Consider the following 26,499-nt stretch of genomic DNA (forward strand, 5'->3'; position numbering starts at 1 on the left):
CTAAGATCCAGCTACACAGTCTGCCTGTGATCAGTGGGATTCCCCTTCCAGAAAGAAGTTCTTGGTTATAGAATGCTGTTAACATTTCAGAAGGACTGAAGAGTTAAATCAGGTTTAGATTAACATCTCAGACCTCGTTCTCATAATTTCCCCCAATTATGACAGCAGTTATAACAAGTTAGTAAGCAAAGGCTGGCCATGCCTTGCTCTTCACCTCTCTTCAATATATTCTTTGTTGCCTGACCTTTCTTTAACTGAGTTATTTGCTATTCATCCTCAGGGAAGAGATAGCTACATTGGTAGAGGATAATATATTTTTATTTCACCAAATATATCTAAGGGCTTTCCAGGTGGCTTTCCAGTAAATAATCTGGCCTGCCAATTCTGAGACATGAGAGAAGTGTGTTTGATCCCTGGGTCAGGAATTGACCCAGAGAGGGAAATCCCCTTGAGAGGGAAATTACAATGCACCCCAGTATTTCTTGCCTGGAGAATTCTATGGACAGAGGAGCCTGCTGGGCCACAGTCCATGTGGTTGTAAGGAGTCAGACATGACTGAACATGCACACACCACAATATATCTAAAGAGGTGTGATAAGTGAAAAAGTTGGCTTAAAGCTCAACATTCAGAAAACAAAGATCATGGCATCCGGTCCCATCACTTCATGGGAAATAGATGGGGAAACAGTGGAAACAGTGTCAGACTTTATTTTTTGGGGCTCCAAAATCACTGCAGATGGTGACTGCAGCCATGAAATTAAAAGATGCTTACTCCTTGGAAGGAAAGTTATGACCAACCTAGATAGCATATTCAAAAGCAGAGACATTACTTTGCCAACAAAGGTCCGTCTGGTCAAGGCTATGGTTTTTCCAGTGGTCATGTATAGATGTATGAGTTGGACTGTGAAGAAGGCTGAGCACTGAAGAATTGATGCTTTTGAACTGTGGTGTTGGAGAAGACTCTTGAGAGTCCCTTGGACTGCAAGGAGATCCAATCAGTCCATTCTGAAGGTGATCAGCCCTGGGATTTCTTTGGAAGGAATGATGCTAAAGCTGAAACTCCAGTACTTTGGCCACCTCATGCGAAGAGTTGACTCATTGGAAAAGACTCTGATGCTTGGAGGGATTGGGGGCAGGAGGAGAAGGGGATGACAGAGGATGAGATGGCTGGATGGCATCACTGACTCGATGGACGTGAGTCTGAGTGCACTCCGGGAGTTGGTGATGGACAGGGAGGCCTGGCGTGTTGCGATTGATGGGGTCGCAAAGAGTCAGACACGACTGAGTGACTGGACTGAACTGAATACATTTTTAAATATTAAAGGGATGGTTTTGATTTTACTAAGTCTAATCTGGTGGGTATTTTGTCCTGACAGCACATCCCAGTTTGGGTAAGACATATTTCAACTGTTCAATAACCATGTGTGCTTAAAGAACCCATACTAGATAGTTCAGGGTTCTAAGTATTGACTGCCCTTCAGCTATGGTTTGTTGAAGGCTACAGAGGATGGCAGGTAGATAGAGAACCGGTTGTAGCTCTGGACCACACATGTTAGAGGAAAGTCACTACATCTAGGAAAGAGCTTCCATTTCTGATGCTTGTGGAAGCATCAGAGTTTGTGGTCAAGATGAACTCAATTGTGTTAAGAGCCATGTAACTCCCGATTTTCATCTGAGAGAGCCCCAGAGTAGAAGATGGAATTATACAGCCTGTCATGTACTGATAGTATATTCATGTTGTCTTAGAGAATTTCAAGCCTCTTTAGTGCTCAATGATTCAGCCAGGGATGAGACAGCTCCTCAGGATTCTAGAAAAATACTGCTGCTCAGATTTCTTAATAAATGCTCATTGGATGAAAGACTGAATGAACCAATAACCCAGCTACCAAGTTTCTGATACACAAAATATTTGTAGCTCTCAGCTAATGAGCTCCTACTCATTTGCATGCTGGTCTTCTGTTTAAAGTGCTCTCATATTTCATCAGAATAATTTTTTCTCTATTGTAAGGTCATAATTTTCATTGGATTATAACATAAATTTCCTTATTTGCAGGGATAAAGCTAATTTATTACACTATGCACAATGAGCTGTATTTGGATTCTCGAGTTATAATGTATTTCATCAGACTGAATCTCAACTATGATTAAAAAGACCAACTTCATTGAAATATAATTCACATACCAAAAAATTAACCCCTGTTAAGTGCCCAATGGCAACCCACTCCAGTACTCTTGCCTGGAAAATCCCATGGATGGAGGACCCTGGTAGGCTGCAGTCCATGGGGTCATGAAGAGTCGGACACGACTGAGTGACTTCACTTTCACTTTTCACTTTCATGCCTTGGAGAAGGAAATGGCAACCCACTCCAGTGTTCTTGCCTGGAGAATCCTAGGGATGGGGGAGCCTGGTGGGCTGCCATCTATGGGGTAGCACAGAGTCAGACACGACTGAAATGACTTAGCAGCAGCAGCAGCAGCAGCAAGTGCCCAATTCAGTGTGTTGTAGCATATTCACAGAGCCGTCCAACCATCACCACTGTTGAATGTCAGAACATTTTCATCACCTGCATAGAAACTCTGTACCCAATAGCACTCACTCCTCTTAGACACTCTGTACCCAACAGAACTCACTCTTCAGCACCCTGCCCCTATATCTCATGTAGCTTCATTTCAATTGGAAAAGATCATCTTAAAGGCCGAATTGAATATTTTTGTGATTAGGAGGGACAGTGGACTTTTTCGGTGCAGTGGTTTCTACTCCCATGCTATTCTCTTACTCATTTGTTCTACAAATATTTACTCAGTACTCTCTGGGGTATAAAGATGGAAGAGAGCAGACAGTGCTGTGTGTTTTATGCTGTTCCTTTTTGAGATAAGCTCAGAGTACACAGACTAGCTCTCTTTTCTGTGCTTGACTGCTGAAAGATCTGATACAACTCTATTTTGCATGAAGTTGGAGTCTAAGCTGCTAAAATACCATCATTTGATATCTCTGGTCCTATCACATGTGAATACATTTTTTCACAAGTTTACTTAGACTTAGAATCTAACTTCAAACAGGAGACTGCACTATATAAGGCAAGAATTTTTGCTTTCTTCCATCTTACACTTTGCCTCAATTCTACTCTGTTTGAGTGGAAACCCAACCAGGGTATAGCCCATGAATACCAACCCATCATTTCCTAGACACACATCATCCAGACACACATTCCTTCCTCCTGGTGGTCCATATGTCACCTTTACATATTCAAAACATTTATTTATTTACTGGTTAAACTGGGTCTTTGTTGCTGCAGACAGGCTTTTTCTAGTTATGGTGAGTGGGGGTTACTCTCAAATTGTGGTTCATGGGCTTCTCATTACAGTAGCTTCTCTTGTTGCAGAGCATGGGCTCCAGGGAGCATGGGCCTCAGTAGTTTGGTGAACAGACCCAGTTGCCCTGTGGCATGTGGGGTCTTCCCAGACCAGGGATTGAACCTGTGTCCCTAGCATTGGCAGGCATATTCTTAACCACTGGACCACCAGTTGTTGTAGTTCAGTCCTAAGTCATATCTGACTCTTAGCAACCCCATGGACTGCAGCACACCTGGCTTCTCTGTCCTTCACCATCCCGCAGAGTTTGCTCCATTGAGTCAGTGATGTCATCCAATCATATCATCCTCTGTCACCACCTTCTTCTCCTGCCCTCAATCTTTCCCAGCATCAGTGTCTTTTCCAATGAGTCGGCTCTTTGCATCAAATGGTCAAAGTATTGGAGCTTCATCTTCAGCATCAGTCCTTCCAGTGAATATTCAGGGTTGATTTCCTTTAGGATTGACTGGTTTGATCTCCTTGCTGTCCAAGGGACTCTCAAGAGTCTTCTCCAGTACCATGGTTAGAACGCATCAATTCTTTGGCACTCAGCCTTCTTTATGGTCCAACTCTCACATTCATATGTGACTACTGGGAACACCATAGCTTTGACAATGCAGACCTCTGCCGGCTAAATGATATATCTCTGGAAGTCCTCAAAACACTCTTCTGGGTGTTAATTTTTGTTGCATGAATTCTTTGATGTAGCAAAGTCTTACCTGACAGTCAATTCCCACAATACAGAGCCACTGCTAGCTCATGATTTTAAGGCTCACCTCTATATTTGCTAATTATATTCTGTATTTGTCTTATCTCCCTCAAGAGAAGGAGGTTGCCTTTAGAGTAGAGATCAGTGTGTCCCTGCCCCACACCACCGCTGTGTCCTGGAGCCATTAACACTGGACAAATGATGGAACTGGTTTAGCTGTCAGGTAGAAAGCTGTGGGTTGAGCCACTTTTTCTACTGGCTCCCATTTTATAGTAAACAATAGCTTAATGGAGAGTTGGGCCCCTGACAGCTGGTTTGGCCGTGTCCCTGCCTTTGGCCTGCAGCCCGGCACCCTCTTTAATGGATGTGCCTCGTGTTTGAGCACCTGCTGTGCGCCTGGCTCTGTGTCAGGTGTTTAAAACACCACCTCTGTCTGTGTTCCCCTGTATCCTCCTTTCCGTCACTGCATTTACCCAAGAATGTAATATGTGCTTATGTTTTCTGTCTCCTTACCTGGACTGTGAGCTCTTCACAGGCAGAGTGGAGTTTTACCCAGAGCCTGGCACACAGCAGGCTCTCAAACAAATATTTGTTATGTGAATAAATAAATGAAAACACAGTTGTTAGCAGCTATCTGCCTAGCCGAAAATACAACATACCTCTGAAACAATGAGAGAGCAGGACAACATCACTGAAAGTGTTAATTATGCACAGTGGACAACGTGTGAACAAAATAAATTGTGGGTACCCATATAGTCTAAGTAAGACGTGTTTTCATCAGTGCTTTTATATCAGATTTTTATCTGCATCCTTTAAAGAGCTTGAAAAGAAATGTAACTTATGTTCAACAGCAGCACTTCACAAAATCACTTTTCTTTGCCTTCCCATCGTCTTGTACTCTTTACTCCTCTGCAGCCTGTCCCCTCAATGCCCAAGTCTCTCCCCGCACCCGATAGGCCCCTACTTTGTACGTATCTGCTCCTTGCCTTTTTTCAGTGGCAGACTCACTCAGCCTTTCTGACTCCCTTGACTTTCTCTCTTGGACTCATCACCCCAAGTCTGCACTGCAATAAAGAGGCTGGAGCCAACCCACTGAGCAAGAGCCTCCTTCCTTTCTAGAAGTGGGTGGGGTTAGAGGAAGCAGGAAAGAGGATTTATGTGGGTGAAGACTGTGAATACTCCAACAATAATTCTGTCCCTGTTATGATAAGATTATTAAATGGAGGGAATCTACCAGCACTGGTGAAGAACTGTTCTCTTTATTTGGGGACTAGCCACTTGATGTTATGATGTAAATTGCAGCAAGCACACAGAAGTTGTTTATGACCACTTAACCTAAACCTGATGGGACATTCTGTCCCCCTCACCCAGCATAGGCTGTAAATCATTCATTTTAGGAAAGGGTTCTCTGGTCATCGACATTCCCTCTGGTTCTTCCAACAGGAGTTTCGGCTTCCAATTTCCACTCAGTCTGTGGCCAAGGTAAGCAAAGGTCCTACCTGGACAGACCATACACACGTCTTCTGTGCTGATGGGTTGAGCTATTCTCCAGGCTGCTTAGGTTAACTTGGCCTCTTTTGGTTTTAAGCCCATTTACCTGAGGAATCCAAGGACCCACTGCTTTGAAATTATATAGTGTGAGTTTCCAACTCAGAGGCAAAAATTCAGTAAAACCATAACATAATATCCATGTATCAGTCAGGATCCAACCAGGAAAACAGAAACCACAATAAATATTTAGAACAGAGGTAACAATTTAACACAGGGAAATAGTGATACCATACAGGTGGTGGAAAATCTGAGCAGCCAAACATGGATGTTGGGGAAAGCTACAGATTAGCAAGAGGGGGAAGCAGAGACCTACCTGAGGCTAAGAGACAAAGGGATCCTGGGGCCCAGGGATGGAACCCACAGAGGCCTGTCCTAAGGGAACGGGAATGTGGAGGAGTGGTCACCAAGGTAGAACCATGGGAAGGGAAAGCCCTGATTTCTCTCCAGCGGCCCCTCCGCCCCACCTCCCACCTCAGAGCTCCTGTTGGCTGAAAACAAATCTCCCTGGTGCACTCTAGCTGGAGATGGGGGCGGGGTGATGGATCTACCCTGAGATAAACAGAGCAGGACACACACAATCCACACGTGAGGTATCACGGAATAAGCTGGGAAAAGCAGGATGTGAAGGAAAGACAGACCTGGCTACAGAAGCAGCCTGACTGCCTGGGCATGCCCCCACCTTCTGCCACCAGAGGGGAACTCAGAAGTGAAGACTCGAAAGAGGGGTGTGCGTGCGTGCTAGGTGGCTTCAGTCGTGTCCGCTCTTTGTGACACCATGGATTGTAGCCCGCCAGGACACTCAGGGCTTATTCTGGGTGCCAGACACAATGGATGAACTGCTCGAATCCAGTGAAGCCTCACAAGCCCTGCAGAATTTCACCAGCAGCCAACTGGGCCCAGAGAGGTTAAGTACCTTGCCCAAAATTACACCTTGTGTAGCTTTAGAACTAGAGCTCCCTGACCACCCCGTTTCCATCCACCATGCTGCGTTTGAAGTGTTGTGTTCTCAAAGGTGTACAGAAATATGTCCCTTTCGGCAACCCCATCAGAGGATTGGAGCTGGTGCTGATGCTGGGAAAGCTGATGCTCTTCACCTCCTGGGCAGACTGGCTTCTCAGCCCTACCGTTATCCTCTGTCAATGACACTCTCATTCCCTCCTCCTCAGCCCCACTCCCACCTCCACCTGTAGCCCCAGCAGAAATGTGCATCTCTAACAGCTCCAGATCTGCTCCAGGGAAATAACGGGAAAGAAAAAACTGGAGTGTTACCCTGATGGTGGCGTCTCCATTTCAGCAGGAGATCAGCGCTGTGGGAGAGGAATGATTCTTTAATGATGGATCTGCCGGTCGCAGAAGGTAGTGGGGATTAACTCTCACTGCTGAGTTAACACCCGCGTAAGTCACAGCAGACTCACTTGCTGAGAAGGCTGACTTCGGATTTTTTTTGGTGTGAATTTGAATTCATTTAATCCTAAATTTGGGAGGCCTCAATAATAAGCAAGAAAAAGAAAAGCTAAAAGATAGATGAGTATCAATTACGCACTGGGGTCTGTGGCCTGTGTGTGCGTGTGTAAGGGTTGAGAGAGAACAAAATAAGAACTTTAATCCCGATTTAATATTCAATTACAGAACTAGAATTAATGGATAAAATGTTAACATAAAATTAAGTACAAAGAAGGATATCATTATAACATACTGAATAAGATCCCTGGAGTCTTTTTCCTCAAATAGAGGATTCCCATTTCTTAAGTCAGAGCTCCAAGGAGGGCCTGTGATGAGGACAGCAAATTTGAATTGTGCTGATACAAAAAGACACATTCTAGGACTTCCCTGACAGTCCGTGGTTAAGACTCTGTGCTTCCAATACAGGGGGTGCAGGTCTGATCCCTGGTCAGGGGGCTAAAATCCCAGAGTGCCATGGAGCATGGTCAAAACAAACCAAAAAGCACAACTATTTAATCCCTTTGGGGCTGACTGAGAAGCTCCATAAAGGTCAGATGATCCCTGATGACATCATCCTGCAGCTGTGTATGTATGTATGTATGTGTGTATGATATCATTAAAAGAATTTTCTTGAAGATAATAGGAGCCTCTGGAAGCCTCTAATCTGAAATAGAATATCTTATTGGTGTAATTTTCAATAAATATAGTGGGTTTTGCTGGTATAAACTATAAAATCCTTGTAAGAATTTGTGTTACTAATAAAAAAACAGGAAAGCCATTTCCCCCAAGGTATTTTATAATGATGGAGGTAGGAAATATCTAATTTTATCAGTAATAATCCTCTCTCACTTGGCCCTTAAATTCCTGAAGATTCTCACAGTTGAGTTAAAAGCACGAGCTGTAGAATTTTAAATCTAACAAGTCCTATTAGTGAGATGTTATTTTCTCTGGGATCATTTTTTTTTTTAACTATCCCTGGGACTTCCCTGGTGGTCCAGTGGTTAAGACTTTGCCTTCCAATGCAGGAGATGAAGGTTCAATCCTTGATCACGGAATTAAGATCCCACATGCCTTGGGGTCAGGGCCAAAAAACCAAAACATAGAACAGATACAATGTTGTAACAAATTCAATTAAGACAAAAAAAAAAAAAAAAAAAACCTGTCTCTGTAAGCTGCTTCGTCCATGGTAAAAATCACTCAATTTTTTATAATGGTTACATTTACTAGAAAGCTGATTGTGATTTTTAAGTTGTGCTCTTAAAATGGCATTCAGGCTAATGCAACATATAAACAAGTGTATAAAACTCTTGTAAAGTCTGTATAACTGCCAAAACTCTTTTGTGGATGTCTTTATGAATCATAAAAATGTGAATACATGATCTCTAGAGATGCTTAAATCGAATGCTGAATTTCACGGCACCATTTGGGTAGTTGCAGCTGTGGTAGGATTTAGCAAGAATTTCCTTCAGATAGTGGAGTAAGTGGCTACAAGATGAAATAGGGCCCATTCTGCGTGGCAGACAGATGAGCTTAAAAAAGAAGTGTATGAGCTAGTTTTTCAAAGAAAAGAAAATTCCCCCAGATCAATGATTTACACTCCACGTTCAAGGTTTGTTTTTTGTTTGTTTACTGAGCAAAGTGGCCCTCATATACAGGCAGTAAAAAGCAGTCCTCTCTGAGTGTGTGAAATGAGACCTGGGCTTTGTTCAGGTGCCACCTGACTCATTCAGTCCACAGTGATCTACTAGTTATCTCCATGGGTTCTGACATCACTGGCGCCCTGCTCTTAAGACGACACCAAATCAGGGCTTAACATGGTCCCATTTAAAGAAAAGATTCTGCTCTCTCCTAACCTCAGACAAACATAGGTGCACTTGGTTTTACTAAGAGAATGAAAGTTTAGTTTTTACCTGCTGTTCCTGGTTAGGCAGCTTTCCTGAGCATGGATTCTCCTTGCACAAGGAGCTCATGGGTTGGGGCTTTGTGCATTCTGGGGCTCCCCAGTCTTCCAGGGTGTCAGAGTCCTTCATTTCCAGTCACATGCAAGAGAGAAAAAGAACATGGAAGAGTCACATATAATTTGAGTCTGAAAGTGGTGAATCTTACGTCCACCTACATTCCAGTCTCCAGAACGTAGTCATATGCTTCATCTTGTAACAGGTAGGGCTGGGAAATGTAGTTTAGCCAAGCTCCCAGGAGGAGATCAGGGTACTGATGAGCTCCACCAACTCCATCACAAGGAGGAAGGAGCATACCACAAACAAATGTTGTGGTTTTGTCTTAATAGAATCCTTCCTACTGTTTATTTCTGAGATGAGTTATTGGTAGTTTTTGATATGGAAAAGTGCTGTGTATTTAGTGATTAGAAAATAAAGTGTGTTCAAACACAAGAAAATTTCCAGCTGACTCACATCTCCTACAGAATGAGACTGTGTTAAAATTATAACTGTGCTAGTACAATGCTCCCTAATAAGGCAGAACCAGTCTGGTTTAGCTTTAAAACTTCCAGAGTGTTCATTAGAAATGCTTGTTCATTTTGTTCTAATGACAACTGTAACTCTTTACATGACAAAGCTTTCAGACCATGAGAACCGTCCTCATGTAAAGATCATGTGAAGTGCTCACAGCTAATGCAAGATTAAGGAATTTTAATTAGGATTTGAAGTTTATACTTTGAAATGTTTGTTTTATCTCAACTAGTAAGCTTATGCAGCTTTAAAACCCCTATGAAGATTAACGCCAGTCCAAATTTTGCTGACATATAGTTTATGTGAAAATACGGTAGGAGATACAAGCTTCAACTATAGGAACTGACAGTCCTGGATTCATATTCATTCAGTCTCTTACTTGATGTGTCAACTTGGGCAAGTTTTTAACTACTCTAATAAGACTATGCTTCCTCATCTGTAAAATTGGGATAATATAGATACATATATTAATATTATACTTACATAAGATTGTAAAGAATATAATATGAGATAACATGTATAAAATTTCCTGGCAGATACTAAGTGCTCAATTTTTAGCTATCATTATCTTTGTTGATTTTAATGTTTTCCCTTAAATTAGAATTTATCTACTAAGACTTTAATATCTTGTTACACATATTACAAGCTTGGTTACAGACCAAATTTATTTGTGTGGTTAAAAGTTGAAAATTTGCCAAAAGATTTGCTTTGAATGACCTCTGTGTTCCTTCCACCATGCTGCTTTATTTAAGAGACATCATAGTTTTGTGAGTCTCAGGACTAAAGGGTGAAGAAAATCATACCCTCTGGCATTGATTTCTTGGACAAATCAGTCATTCAAGCAATCTAGATTTCTTCATGAATTGGCTTTAAAATAATGAGTCAGTATCATCTATTTACCACATAAGGGCCCCAAGGGAAACATGAAGATGAAGTATTGGGTTCTTATCACAATGTATTTACTGTTTAATAGTCAAATATAAGCCCTTTTAAAGGTCACTGTGGTTAGAGGAGCAGTAGTGATTTTTATGGCAAATTAAGTTTCCTTTGGATGAGCTCTCTTCATTCTTTCTGGAGCTATTTCTCTACTCTTCTCCAGTAGCATACTGGGCAACTACTGACCTGGGGAGTTCATCTTTTCAGTATCATATCTTTTTCCCTTTTCCTACTGTCCATGGGGTTCTCAAGGCAAGAATACTGAAGTGGTTTGCCATTCCCCTCTCCAGGGGACCACGCTTTGTCAGAACTCTCCACCAAGACCTCTTTGTCTTGGGTGGCCCTACCCAACATGGCTCAGTTTCATTGAGTTGGACAAGGCTGTGATTCATGTGATCAGTTTGGTTAGTTTTCTGTGATTGTGGTTTTCATTCTGTCTGCCCTCTGATGGAGAAGGATGGAAGCTTCCTGATGGGAGAAATGACACCACCCTTATAGCAGAAAGGGAAGAAGAACTAAACAGCCTCTTGATGAAAGGAGAAAGTGAAAAAGTTGGCTTAAAACTCAGTATTCAAAAAACAAGATCATGGAATCTGGTCCCATCACTTCATGGGAAATAGATGGGGAAACAATGGAGTCAGTGACAGACTTTATTTTGGGGGGTTCCAAAATCACTGCAGATGGTAACTGCAGCCATGAAATTAAAAGATGCTTACTACTTGGAAGAAAAGCTATGGCCAGCCTAAACAGCATATTAAAGAGCAGAGACTTGACTTTACTGACAAAGGTCCATTCAGTCAAAGCTATAGTTTTTCCAGTAGTCATGTATGGATGTCAGAGTTGGATTATAAAGAAAGCTGAGCACCAAAGAATTGATGTTTTGAACTGTGTTGGAGAAGACTCTTGAGAGTCCCTTGGACTGCAAGAAGATCCAGTGAGTCAATCCTAAAGGAAATCAGTCCTGAATATTCACTGGAAACACTGATGCTGATGTTGAAGCTCCAATACTTTGGCCACCTGATGTGATGAACTGACTGATTGGAAAAGACCCTGATGCTGGGAAAGATTGAAGTCGGGAGGAGAAGGGGATGACAGAGGATGATACGGTTGGATGGCATCACCGACTCAATGGACATGAGTTTGAGTGAGTTCTGGGAGTTGGTGATGGACAGGCAAGCCTGGCATGCTGCAATCCATAGGGTCCCAAAGAGTCGGACACGACTGAGTGACTGAACTGACTGGCTAACTTGGTTGAGCTCAGCTCTGCTGATGCAGACTGGCCAGGCTGGATGGGTGTGCTGTCTGCCCCTTCTCTTCTCCCAACGGTCACCTCCTTGAGGACAGTCGCCTCCTTGGACACCTTGCCTGGCCAGCAATGAGATTGCCAGAACCCAGGAAGAATGCAGTCCTCTTATTTGGAGCTCTATTAAATACGAAGTAAAAAAATATATAGTTGATTTTCTAAAAACTTGTCTACCACCTGTGAGGTAGAAATTAGGGTAACCTTTTGGCAGATGTTCTACTTTTGATGACACAAATATCTTTGGTCTGTAACTACTCTTGTAATAAGTAAGTGCACTAAGATATTAAAGTCTTAATAGATATATTGTAATTTAAGAGAAAACATTAACATCAATAAAGGTACTTTCAGATCAGATCAGATCAGATCAGTCGCTCAGTCGTGTCCGACTCTTTGCAACCCCATGAATCGCAACACGCCAGGCCTCCCTGTCCATCACCAACTCCCGGAGTTCACTCAGACTTACGTCTATCGAGTCAGTGATGCCATCCAGCCATCTCATCTTCTGTCGTCCCCTTCTCCTCCTGCCCCCAATCCCTCCCAGCATCAGAGTCTTTTCCAATGAGTCAACTCTTCGCATGAGGTGGCCAAAGTACTGGAGTTTCAGCTTTAGCATCATTCCTTCCAAAGAAATCCCAGGGCTGATCTCCTTCAGAATGGACTGGTTGGATCTCCTTGCAGTCCAAGGGACTCTCAAGAGTCTTCTCCAACACCACAGTTCAAAAGCATCAATTCTTGGGCGCTCAGCTTTCTTCACAGTCCAACTCTCACATCCATACATGACCACAGGAAAAACCATAGCCTTGAGCTAAAAATTGAGCACTTAGTATCTATCAGGAAATTTTTATATATCTTATCTCATATCATACTCGTTATTTTTTTAATTTAGTTTTTAATTGGAAGAAGATTGCTTTACAATATTATGTTGGCTCTGCCATACAAGAACATGAATCAGCCACAATGACACATATATATCCCCTCCCTCTTGAACACTGTTTACATTTTAGTCACATTTTTGTTGTCTTGGAATACTCTTTAAATTTTAGTCACATTTTCTGTTGTCTTGGCAAAAATTTGATAGGCACATACCACAAGATAGATAATTTTTAATCTAATTTCCTTCCTTCCTTCCTCCCTCCTTTCCTTCCTTTAAATTATTATTATTTTTTTAATTCTTGAAATAGAGATTATCTATTCAAGCTCATTCATAGGAAACAGTGGGGCTAGGAAAAACGTAGGGATTCCTGGTGGCAGATAAACCCTTGAAGACTCTCAAACATAGTCACATACATTTATTAATCACCAAATCTTTGGTTAGCTCTTTATAGAAAGCTTTCTTATTTGGCATCTGCAGGATTTTCAGCCTTCCCTGATCTCCGCCTCTGGCTTTCTATGCTGTTTATTAGCTCTGTTCCAGGAAACTACAATAGGGCTTCCCAGGTGGCACTAGTGGTAAAGAATCTACCTGCCAATGCAGCAGACCCAGGTTCAATCCCTGGGTTAGGAAGATCCCCTGAGGCAGGAAACGGCAACCCACTCCAGTATTCTTGCCTGGCCAATCCCATGGACAGAGGAGCCTGGTGGGCACAGTCCATAAGGCCATGGAGAGCTGGACACAACTGAGTGATTGAGCACACAGACACGGGAAACTACCATAAACCACAGCAGCTAACCTCTGAGTTCTGTGTCTTTCTCTCACACGAAGTGTCTCTATTTCCCGGTCTCTCCCACTGGACGATAGATGAATTAGAGACAGGAGTAGGTCTGTACTCCTGTACCCTTGCATTTCACTCATAAGAGGAGCTCAGTATCTGCCGGTGAACTGTTGAGCAGGATCGAATTGAATTGAAAAGAACAGCAAGGAACATGGCATCGGTTGTAGCCAGGGAAGTTTCTGAGCTTGACCTGCTGCTCTGGGCTGGTGTGACAGAGGCCAATTTTGCCTAGTCTGTTTAGAATAATTGCCACAAGATTATAATGGTTCTAGGATCTGCAGAGAAAGAATTTCAATCTCTCACATGTCCTGCTCTGAACCTGCATAAAGAGCCCAAGCCCTTCCTACCGCCAAGAGAACACTGAGTTGGTACAGCTTCTCAGAAATCAATGACGCCTTCCAGGAACATTTTTGGTTTCTGTTGTCTAGTCGCTAAGTCATGTCCGACTCTTTTGCAATCCCCATGGACTGTCCATGGAATTTTCCAGGCAAGAATACTGGAGTGCATTGCCATTTCCATCTCCAGAAACATATATTCAAAGAAAATTCATTGTTCATAGTCAGTGGGAGCTATTGCTCAGTGGTTTCCTCAATAAGTATGCTCTGTTCTCTCTCCTACTTGCAACTGATGTAGGTAAAGCATTTGGTGTGTAGCTGCTATGGCATAAGTTCTCCATTTCCTTGCAAATAGGTGGATATGTGACTTTCACACTAATGAGTACCACGTGGTGTAATAGAAACCCATCGCCATGAAATATAGCATTTTTAGAAGGCTCTCTTGCATCAGTGAAGCCCATTTATGCTGCTCAAAATGTTTTTATCTGTCTGCTTTGATGTGGGAAATGGGCATCATTAGTAGGACATGCACGTACTGAAGAGATAAATCCTAACTACACGCTCGTTTCTTTGTGGTGCTCGCAGACCCACATACGTGCAGTTTTATGAATGAAAGGAGATGCTCAGAGCTACCAAAGGGGAAGAGGCAGACACTCTAAAAGACAGCTAACATGCTCATCATCTCTCTTTTCTTCTTTGCCTTTGGGTTTCAGAGGAATTTTAATAGATGTTGGGAAGGTATTTGTGAATTTGAGTGGTCCTATTCCAATTTCCACGTAAGAGCAGTAGAAGGAGGAGGATGGGAAAGAGGGCAGACAGAGTGAGCAGAGCTCCCCAAGCCTCTCAGGGCACCATGATGTTGAGGTCACACATGTCTTAAACCCTGTTGAAAGTATGTTAGCCTGCAGGCATTTCAAATTTTAGCCAGTCACAGGAGCAAGTACTTCATTATCCAGCAGGAAACTCGGCCAACTACCACCTGTAATATCTGTATCTGAACGTCAAAGAAATAGAGAGGAAACAGTTTGCCTCTACGATATTGCTCCTCAATCCTGATCAAACATGAGAAAAGGCATCTGAGTGATGCTTAAAGAGTGCCAGTGTGAAAATAAAGTGCCCATTTAAACATGAAGGGTATTTCTGATGGATTGCAAGAATCACTTAATGCTGTCCCAGACTCCCAAAGAAAATTAAGAAGAGCCTCTCAGAATGTGCTTCTGTATTGTTCTTTCTCAGTCGTTCAGTCGTGTCTGATTCTTTGCAACCCAATCAACTGCAGCATGCCAGGCTCCTCTGTCCTTCACTCTTTCCTAGAATTTGCTCACTCGTGTCCATTGAGTCAGTGATGCTATCTAACCATCTCATCCTCCTTCTCTTTTTCCCTTCAATCTTTCCCAGCATCAGGGTCTTTTCAAGACCTGATGAGTCTATTCTTCTCATCAGAGACCACAGTATTGGAGCTTCAGCTTCAGCATCAGTCCTTCCAATGAATAGTCAAGGTTGAGATTTCCTTTAGGACTGACTGGTCTGATCTCTTTACAATTCAAGGGACTCTCAAGAGCCTTCTCCAACACCACAATTCAAAAGCATCAGTTCTTCAGCACTCCTGCTTCTTTATGGTCCAACTCTCATATTTTTTGTTTAACATTTCACATAAAGCAGAAAAGGTCAGCCTTAGCAATGTTTCTACTATGCTAAGAAAATGGCGACTACTATTTGGGGGAGTTTGAAATATTCACAGTAATCACATTTAAAATTTTTGTTTTGAAGTAATTGTAGACCTACATGCAGTTCTAAGAGATAATACAGAGACATCCCATATAACTTTTATTTAGTTTTCCCCACTGGCAACATCTTGCAGAACGACAGAGCTATAGAGCAACCAGTATACTGACAAGGACACAGTGCAGTGATAGAACATTTTCATCACCACAAGGATCTCTCTTGTTACCCTTTAATCCATCAAACAGGGCATTATCAGTTATTGTCTCCCTGGGAATTCCTTCCAGGGAGTTGACCTTGATTCTTTAGTTAACCTCAGTCCTGAGTTCACTGGTCATTCCCCTGGCCCTCATTCTGGATCAGGAAGATCCCCTGGAGGAGGGCACAGCAACCCACTCCAGTAATCTTGCTTGGAGAATTCCATGGAGAGAGGAGCCTGGCAGGCTACAGTCAGTAGTGTCACAAAGAGTCAGACAGGACTCAGTGACTAACACTTACTTACCTTATCTTCCCTTGGCCCACATACCTGGCACTTCATTGAAAGAGTCATGCCTCGCCCATGTTGCTGTGACTCTGATTCACCCTCTTATTTTCCACAATAAAAACAAACCCATCTCTAATACTTAATCCACAATAGAATGTACAGTAGACCCTCCTCTGTCTCCTCTTTCCTAGTTGAATTTATCCCACTCGACTAACTTTCCCAAATTCTTAAAAACTTTTTTTCCTACATGTTCAAACCTATTTCTTATTACTCCATCACTTTTTTGGTCACTGGCACCTGCTTCCTTCAAGTCAGTGTTACTCTACTTTCTACTCTTTCTGGTATCAGATACTTATTTTAATAACACTCAGAGGTGATGCTATTTATCTGATAAAGGGAAATAAGGTAGATGGATGAGACTAGCCTTCTCTGAGTTTTCAAAAAGCCAAGAGGGAATCCTGACCCCAGATTTTCACGTCATTCATCGAATCAGTGTTCCATTTAAGAGGGATTTCGAGGTAGCACTCTTTGAATGTGAAGTTAGAATGCCTTGGCGACTGGTTTGAAAGAAATGCTTGCTACTTTGTCCAGGGTGAACATGTATTTGTGTGACTTAAAGGCTAGAGGAAGGACTGATTATAGTGATGTTAGCACGCCAAGCTACCTCTTGTGTCACTACAATTCTGAAGAAAAATGCTAGAGAGGCATGACTATAAATATTAAAAAAGGACATCAAGGAACACAAACCTGACCTCAGCAACTTAGGGTGTAACTAGAGCTTAGCCAGAGAAAGTGGGAAAAGGAGTCAAAATCCTAGAAAGCCACGACAATGACGATTTCCACCAAGTGCTTTAAGGAATACAATCCAGTGTTTGTCCTATAGGCATACAATCATATGTATGTGCTAAATTGAAGAGGTGCAAGGTCTAAACTGATTTTGAGTGAAAAATTAAAGACACTAAAGAAAGGCAATTTTATGTTTTCCCCTCTATTCTGTAAACTCTAATTTTTATTATTTGATACTGATTATCTGGTATTATTTCACAAGCATCAAGTAGGCCATCAATTAAGTCCAATGTAAAAAAATATTATCCCATTTAGAAAGAAAGAAGGGGACTTCCCTGGTGGCCCAGGGGCTAAGATTCCACACTCCCAATTCAGGGGGCCCGAGTTTGATCCCTGGTCAGGGAACTTGATGTCACTTATCACAACTAAAGATTCTGCATGTAGATGAAGATTGAAGATCCCACATGCTGCCACTGAGACCCAGTGCAGCCAAATAAGTAATAAATAAATAAATAATGAAGGAAGTGAAGGGAGGGAAAGGAGAGCTTGGGTAATCATTAGTGCTGTTCATCAATGCTTGTGGTCTTTACCAGCCAGAGGTAGAATTCTACTTATTGATTCCCTAGGACGCAGGCACGTTTTTGGCCTGTGACAGCTGAAGCATGTCACTTCTGGCCACCAGCCTTAAGAGCAAAGGTGTGATCCCCACGTGGTTTCCCGCAGTGTGGTGAGCAGTGCTACCGCACCCAGGGAGGCTGCGTCCTGGGCTGAGCAAATCAAGCCAGCTCCTGCCGACCCCGCAGGGACATTTCCTGTGAGGGACAAATACAGCTTCACAGTTTTCAGTGATAAAGAGCAGGGGATGTGTGTTACTAAAACATAACATAGGCTGTCCTGAATGTTAGAAAACAGTAACAGTATGACTTTTGCAGTGGGATGGTAGGTGTTTCTTCATTTCTTCTTTCTTTTTGTATTTTCTAATTTTTCCAATAATGCTTTTTAAATCTATTTCATACTTTTCTAGAATGGGTAAATTTTTTGTAATAAGGAAATGAATTAATTTAAAATAAACCGAGGGGAAGATAAGTTTTATGATTTGAATATATTTATAATTTGAAATATTATATTTTTACGATAAATGCACAAAAATTAATGCCATTTTGTTGTTGTTGTTGTTGTGCCAGTTGGGTTATCCTAACACATAATAGGCACAGATTGAGAAGTGTTTGAGACCAGAAATCTCATGGTGTTACAAGATACTTAAAATGCGTAACCAGAGATAGAGGAAATCATGCTATGTGGATGACGACAAGCACACCTGCAAAAGAAATTTTAAAATTCACAAATCATGAGTTCCCTAACAGCAAGGGGCCAAAACTGCTCCTTTTTCCCAAGAATCTAATGGTTGACACCATTTTCTTGAACCTGGAGTATGTTTTTGGAGCATAGAGTTTAGTTGCCAAGAACTCAAAAAACAAAATGTTATACGGTCATAGTATCAAAGTTTACTGTCTTGAGATAAATCTGCTCCAGCCCCTACGAAATGCACCTCTGTGAGGATGGTGGATCCCCTGGGGTCCTGGGAGACATTTGTGGGACAGACTATTTCTCCTTTATCTGTGGTTTGCTGGTGAGATTAGGCAAAATGAGTAACAATGATGGGCATTGCATAAAAGATGGTTGTGTTTGTTAATTTTTTTCTTCCCTCACCTTTCCCTGTGCATAATACACACACACACACACACACACACACACACACACACTCACTCACCCCATTATGAATAATGCAGTCAGGCTCACTCAAGGATACTAGGGACATTTGCACATTGACCTTATTACACAAATGGGCTTTCCAGGTGGCTCTAGTGGCAAAGAACCCACTCCAGGTAAAGAACTCCTGCCAATGCAGGAGACACAAGAGAAATAGGTTTGATCCCTGAGTCAGGAAGACTCCCCTGGAGGAGGAAATGGCAACCCACTCCAGTATTCTTGCCTGGACAATCCCACGAACAGAGGAGCCTGGTGGGTGACAGTCCATGGGGTCGCAAAGAGTCGGACACGACTGAGTGACTGAGCACACTTATTGTACAGAAGGGCCTTCATTTGAATTTTATAGAAGGGACCTGAAGAAAAATAAGCCTGTGTCAAAATCTCAAAATCAAAGCATAGGATTTTACATGCATTACTGAACATATTTCTTTGCCAATCTGAATGAGAAGCCAACCTCAATAAAATCCTACATCTTTAAGATAGTAGACTCAAAACCAGGATGAATCACAGACAGACAACTGGCAGGTCTCAGCTCTGTTTTATCTTTCAGTCTCTTCTGAAGACAGTGTTGCTGTCTTTGAGAACTGAGTTTCCATAGACTAAAATTAAGACTCTCTAGATTTTTTTTAAAGGTTAATATTTTCTTTGAGATTTTACCTAGTGCCTGTGCAGTATTATTTATAGGGGTTTTCTTCCATTTTACCAAACTAGAAATTTAATAAATAGATTCTCAAGAGAAATAAAAACCTTCTTACTGGCCGTATTCTTACCGAAGGAATGTGTGTAGTTTGGCTGCTCACTGCTCAAAAGCCAATAAACAGGCCAGGTTGGTAGAAAGGAAAGTTTGCTTTATTTCAGATGCTGACAACTGGAAGGGAGGGTAACGGACATTCGTCCAAAAGCCTACTCCTCCCACTCCCACCAGTGGCACCCAGTGGGGCAAGAGCTTTTATCGACAGGAAGAGGGGGGCTACATGCAGAAATAGCAGTCAGCTCTGACAGTCGTCTTCCAATTGGTCATGGGTGGTCTGACCAGCATCATCTTGGTTGTTTTAGGTAGAGTTAATCTTCAGTTCCAGGGTCTATTTGTTCCATTTCTTTGTGGCCAGTTCTCGGAATGGTGGCAGCTCATGTCCTGGGTACAGTCTGGTCATCATGTAGTTAACTTCTCCATCTGATGTTTGAGTATCTACAAGACAGCTCACAGGATGTGGCCCAGAATATTATCTACAGCCCTGGAGAAAGAACTAAAGGTCCTTGACTATGTTTCATGACCATATTATTGTTACTTAGTCTCCTTGCACTGTTTTCCTTTGTTTCCACATTTCTCACTTCTCTGATTAAACGTATTTTTTTACTGAAGTTTTCCACAAACAAAAGGCAGACAGAGGACCTGGTGGGTGGGGCAAGGACCATAGGATTCTGCTTCCTTTCACAACTGGAAAAGATTCTAAAACCCTGGCTTACAGATAAACCCTTTGCTTTCATTCTGCTTCTACAGCCCCAGAACCCACATGTAGCATGTAAGACAATGAATTACAGTTATTTTTAGTTCTGAATTAACAAGCTCAAGAGGCCCCAAAAGACTGAGGTTATTGCTTAGCACTCATTGCAAAGAAAAAACTTCTGGGAAAGGTCTTTCTTTTTAAGAAACCAGTGAATTTTTAGATCCCAAGCTGCACCTAAAAGAGAAAAGAAAATCTTATTAATAACTTTCACCTTTCTGAATTTGCACTTGAAATAGTGTGAACTCTTGACAAATGTAAAATGGGTATAAACATCTTTCCACCCTTACTTGGTGGTTTCATTAAGTTTTCAAAAGATAGAATAAATGAAACAAAAAATACACAAAGACCCGCAGAACGAAGACCTTTAATTGAAATTGTCTAGTTTAAGCTTCAAAATACTACTTTGTACTCTGTAAAATGTCTGAGTGTATGCTAAGTCCCTTCAGTCGTGTCAACTCTGGAGGCTTATGTGCGAGCTAAGTTGCTTCAGTCATGTCTAAATCTTTGCGCCCCAATGGACTGCAGCCTGCCAGGCTCCTCTGTCCTTGAGATTCTCCAGGCAAGAACACTGGAGTGTGTTGCCGTGCCCTCCTGCAGGGGATCTTCCTGACCCAGGGATCAAACCCTCGTCTCTTGTGTCTCCTGCACTGGCAGGCGGGTCCTTTACCACTTGTGCCACCTGGGAAGCCCGTAAAATGTCTAGAAATAGAGGCAAAATTATTGTTTGTCTAGATAGAGGCAAAATTATTGTTAAGTTTTTTTAAAGGTCAACCTTTAAGCACAGTTCCATGTAGTTACATTGGAAACTAGGTCTCAGTGTAGAAAATGCCCAGGGAGCCTATAGACTCAAAGGGTTCTGAAAAAAGTTAATAACTCTCTTCCCTTGTTACTAAAAAAGATCCACACAGGGCATTTCATACACTGCAAGGAGCAGCCAGTGGCCTGAACTGTTAGCTCAGAAAGGAGACTTCTGCTTTCACTCCATCTCGCTAACATTCTACAAAGATGTTTGTTGCTGTAAAATTGACAGCCATAATGTTTGGCAATTCAAATCACGTTAGATGTTTCTTCTTTTTAATTCCATTAACAACAGAGAATGCAATCTTCAGAAGCCCTCCCTCAGGAGCAGAGAACCTGGTGCTATGGGACTAGCTCAGGGTTCATGGTCAAGGTCCTTTGTTCTGTGGGTCTAATTAGCACCCAGAGCAACTTCTCAGTTTCTAAGCTTATGCCCTGAGCTGGATTCTAAAATTAGAAACATTTTAAAAAGTATTTATATTTCCTATATTAAAAAAACTAAATTTTATTTTATAAAAAGCAAATATTTATTATATACTTACATAGTATGTTATACTAATAATATACACCCTTCACGTGTTCATCTGCAAAAAAAGAGGACCTCAGTTAGAGGAGTCTGCTAGCCCATCAGTGAGCGTGTGTCTGTCCCTGGAACCTACTGGGGGAGGGTGAGTCCCGGGATGAAATAAGGAGCTAGTTCTGAAATCGGTGAAAAAGAAGCCACAAATATTGAACATTGTCAGACCATGAAGGACTTCAGGGAGCCCCAACTCTGAACAGCCTTTGAAATCCTTTTCCACCTGCTTCCTACACAGCCTCCATCACCCAGAAGGTTTAGTTATGGTCATGATCCCTCACCGGGGAGGGCTGGAGCTGGAAAGCAGAGATTGAGGGTAAACAGAGCCATCTTGTAGGGCTCGTGAGAACTGAAGCCTGGGTTCTCTGATGTCACGGAGAATCCCAGCCCCTTCACCATCCAGTGCAAATGTCCCAGTGCAGTGTCAGTGGTTACATGATTGTGACTCAGAAATGTCAGGCCTGATGCATGAGAGTTGTGGAGCTGCAGGGGAACAGAGACACGATGGAACAGAGGGAACCTTAACAAACGGGAGGTAGGTGTGTTTCCCCTCTTCCACCATTCGCTGATGTTTCAATTCCTGAGAAGCAGCAGGCCCTCTAGGAGGCGGTCCTGCTAGGCCCATCTAACCCGTGATGCGTGCTGATCACTGTGTGTTTCTCTCTTTCCACCCAGGACAGCTTTCCTGCCCGCTTTGGAGGAGTCCATTTTGTCAACCAGCCCTGGTACATTCATGCCCTGTACACGCTCATCAAGCCATTCCTTAAAGACAAGACCAGGAAACGGGTAATGAAAGCAAAACCCAACAAGGGGAGGTTCAGAGGGACAACTGCAGAGCCCCTCCACTCAGTCTCCCTCTGTCTTTATTTTTCACTATGGTTGTTTTTGTTTTTTGTTTTTTTTTTTGGCTTTTCTGCAGTCCCTGAGCTTTTGAGCCTCAGCTGGAGTTTTGCAAATGGCCTGGATTTAATCAATAATTTAGTGGCACTGGGTTAGTTTAGAGTCCCGGTGACAAACCAAAGGAAGCGTTGAAGGCATGCAAATGCCAGATGCCCCTTTTACAGTAAATGCTTGTCGGAGATGCCAGGTCAAACAGCTTCCTGTTCACCGAATATTTTAAGAACTTACATTTTGTCCTGCGAATGTGTTATCTCTATGAAGAATGTTGATGGTTTGCCTTTTCCCTCATGACTCTTGGGTCATAGCTGCCAGCTCCATCACCCTTGAGGCCGGGAATGCATTCTTCTTTAGAAATAATAATGCTCACAGGAAAAAGGCTTTTAAAATCTTGATTGCATCAGCTGATGACATTTGGGAAGCCAGCATCCTCCAGCAGATTTTTTCCCCCCTGGCATTCTGATTAGCTGAGAAACCCAGCATTCTTTAACCTCTATGAATCTCTGTTTCCTCATTTATAAAATGGAAAAACTAACACCCACATCACAGAGTGGCTGGGGTAATTTTATGGGACACACAGCATAAAGTCATTCTTGTAGGAGAGACTCCGGAACACTCATTTATCTTTCCTATTTAGCTCTCTTTTCTTATAAGAGTTCTGATTTCAGCTATCACCTAGCTCAGGGGCACCACCTCTTAAGGGAACAAGAGTCAGTCTTACAGCACCTTATATAGGCTGCTGGGCTTCCCAGGTGGTGCTAGTGATGAAGAATCTGTCTGCCAGTGCAGGCGACGCAAGAGACATGGGTTCAATCCCTGGGTTAGGATGATCCCCTGAGAGAGGGCATGGCAACTCACTCCAGTATTCTTGAGTGGAGAATCCCGTGGACAAAGGAACCTGGCAGGCTACGGTCCAAAGGGTCTCAAAGATTCAGACACAAGTAAAGCAGCTTAGCTCGGATATAAGCCTCTATGTCCCAGGAACTCTATGCTGGGAAGAGCTCAGAGTACTCAGAGGGGAATGATAACGTGGGGGATCCCTGCCACATATACACACTCTGCAGGGTTCCCAACTCCTAAAGCTCAGCTGTTTCCAGATCATTAGGAAACATTGCCATAGGGTATAGGATGCAGGGTAATTCTCCTGTCCGCAAATGAGTGTGGAACCCGGGACTAGAATTGGCCAGCCTCAGGAGGCAGAGGCATTCTAGGACATTCTGAGATCTGTCTGGGGCTCAGGATGGTGATAAGAGCCGAGAAGTGCCTTATATGGTTCCCAACATGGCATCGTGCTTCCCAGTGGCCTCATCTTCTACTCAGGAAGGAGCCACGGCATTTCCTCCCACAAGGCAACCAGCATGTGTGCTCTGCCACTGAAGGAAGGGGCTTCCTGGTTCTCTGGGTGCAGAACAGAATCTGACAAATGGGGATTCCGCTTCCTACCTGATGAGTTCGTCCACCTCACATGACCCCCAGAGAGAGGGCCAGTTTCAACAACGTGCCTTTTCCTCTGAGAACTGGAAGTTTTGGGTGGGTACGTGGCTACCAGGACCAGTGTTTAGCTACAGCTTTTCCACATTTCAAATACTATAATTCCTCTACTGAGACATTCTGCAAAAGCCAGAATATGTGAATCTCTTAAAAAAAAATTCTTTTTAAAATTCAGTCATACTCAACCATCCAGTGTCAGAAAATGTACATTGTTTCCTGAAGTGCTACAGTATTCTTGTGAAGAATTTTAGTGCTTAGCTTCTTGTCTCCTTCCTCTTTCAATTTGGTTCGGTTCGGTTCAGTCACTCAGTCGTGTCCAACTATTTGTGACCCCATGAATCGCAGCACGCCAGGCCTCCCTGTCCATCACCAACTCCCGCAGTTCACTCAGACTCACGTCCATCGAGTCAGTGATGCCATCCAGCCATCTCATCCTCTGTCGTCCCCTTCTCCTCCTGCTCCCAATCCCTCCCAGCATCAGAGTCTTTTCCAATGAGTCAACTCTTCACATGAGGTGGCCAAAGTACTGGAGTTTCAACTTTAGCATCATTCCTTCCAAAGAAATCCCAGGGCTGATCTCCTTCAGAATGGACTGGTTGGATCTCCTTGCAGTCCAAGGGACTCTCAAGAGTCTTCTCCAACACCACAATTCAAAAGCATCAATTCCTCGGCACTCAGCCTTCACAGTCCAACTCTCACATCCATACATGACCACAGGAAAAACCATAGTAAATGATGTCATTACATCACAAGTTAAAATTCAGTACAACAGGGCAAGGTAGGGAGTAAGGCTCTGCCTTCCAACGCAGGGGCCGCAGGTTTGATCCCTGATCATGGAACTAAGGTCTCATATGCTGCAGAGTGTAGCCTAAATTTTATTTTATAAAAAGCAAATATTTATTATATACTTATATAGTACATTATACTAATAATATACACCCTTAAGACATGTTGTGAGTTACGTTCCAGACCACAGGAAAAAAGCAAGCATCATGAAAAAGCAAATCACATGTATGTTTTTTTTTCTGTTTCCCAGTGTATAAAAAAGTTACATTTACACTATACTGTAGTCTATTAAGTGTGCAATAGTATGTCTAAAAAATGTTCATACTTTAATTAAAAGTACAAAACAACAACAAAAATTATCATAGTTATATCAAAGATCACTGATCACAGATCACCATGACTAATATAATAATAATGAATGAGTTTGAAATATTAAGAGAATTATCAAAATGTGACATAGAGACACGAGGTTTGCTAACACTTTAGAAAAAGGGCACCAATAGACTTGTTTGATATAAGGTTGCCACAAACTTTTGGCTTACAAAAAGTGTAATATCTGTTAAGTGCAGCAAAGCACAATAGGCAAGGGATGCCTGTAGTAACAGTGTAATGTAACACTTACATGATATATTATTATACTATATGTACATATTTTAAAAATCACATTTATTCATACATTTCTTCATGGTTAAGTGTGTGCATGTGTGTGTATAATTTATGACCCTGTACTCAGGAACAATTAATGTGCATTGAGCCTGCAACATGAAGAAGTGTGGGAATCGATGTCATTATACAGATGCACTTTGAATAAACTTTCAGGAGTCAATTCCTAAATTACAGGCAATGGTAATTATCAACTTGTGGCTTATCCACTTTATGGATTTGTTTCAAAATGTTATTTGGGGGTGTTTTCTCCCCTATGACTAATTATATTACCATCCATTATATGCTTCGAAGATGCAAACTTGTTTGTTGAGGGTATTGGCAAATCCAGACAGAAATAGAAAACTGTTGCAAAAACATCTCACAATAAATTCCCAGGTCAGTTTCCAAGTCCATTGCTTAAGAAGTGACTGAGATAAGTGACTGAGATTTTTCCTTGTGCCCACACTACCCTGGGAGCTAGGAGAGTATTAAAAGGGTTAAAAAAAAAAAAAAAAAAAGGTCCCTTTCCTGAGCATCCTGCTGTTCCTAAGGGGGTTGTTTCATTATTGAGTTGCTTAGTCATGTCCAGCTATTTTGCCATCCTATAGACTGTAGCCCACCAGGTTCCTCTATCCATGGGATCACCCCAGCAAGACTACTGGAGTGAGCTGCCATTTCCTTCTCCAGGGGATCTTCCAGACCCAGGAATGGAACCGGTGTTTCCTGCATTGGCAAGCAGATTCTTCATGATTGAGCCAACAGAGAAGCCCTCTCCTATGGGGGAGAAAGACATCAATGAACAAATCAGAAAAACTTAGAAGTCATCTCACAATGAACAGTTAATTTGGAGAATCAGGGAGAGTCAAGTGGGCAGGTGTCACTGGGGCAGATTGAGGAAGCCTTTGCCACTAGATGTAGGCCTGGGAAGGATGGAGAACATTGAGGAGGGTCTAGAGGAAGCTTAAGGAAAAGAACAGTGCAATGTGGTGTGCATGAAGCATGATTAGGGATTTGGAGGGTCTACATTCCTACTCTTTTCATCTGCAGGGATAATTAAGAGATGACTATATGTATAAATTTGGACCATGGCCAAAAAATACCCAATTTATTCACGAACTTCATTTTTAAGGACTATTAATTCAGCCCCTTTTCTGAGCAATAAATTAACATTTTATGAAGACTAAGCCACAGACACAAAATTGAATGCCTCTTTAAACTTCATGATCA

General features: G+C 42.3%; 1 protein-coding gene across 2 annotated transcripts in view; it reads left to right on the forward strand.

Moving 5' to 3' along the window:
- Positions 1 to 26,499, forward strand: part of CLVS1 (clavesin 1) — a 175,607-nt gene that overhangs the window by 116,172 nt on the left and 32,936 nt on the right. For both annotated transcript variants that reach the window (XM_025001621.2, NM_001206009.1), the window contains one exon: positions 22,129 to 22,239. In XM_025001621.2, coding sequence (XP_024857389.1) covers positions 22,129 to 22,239 — 111 coding nt within the window. The remainder of the gene's footprint in view (positions 1 to 22,128; positions 22,240 to 26,499) is intronic.

Source organism: Bos taurus, chromosome 14 (assembly GCF_002263795.3).
Source record: "Bos taurus isolate L1 Dominette 01449 registration number 42190680 breed Hereford chromosome 14, ARS-UCD2.0, whole genome shotgun sequence".
NCBI lineage: Eukaryota > Metazoa > Chordata > Mammalia > Artiodactyla > Bovidae > Bos > Bos taurus.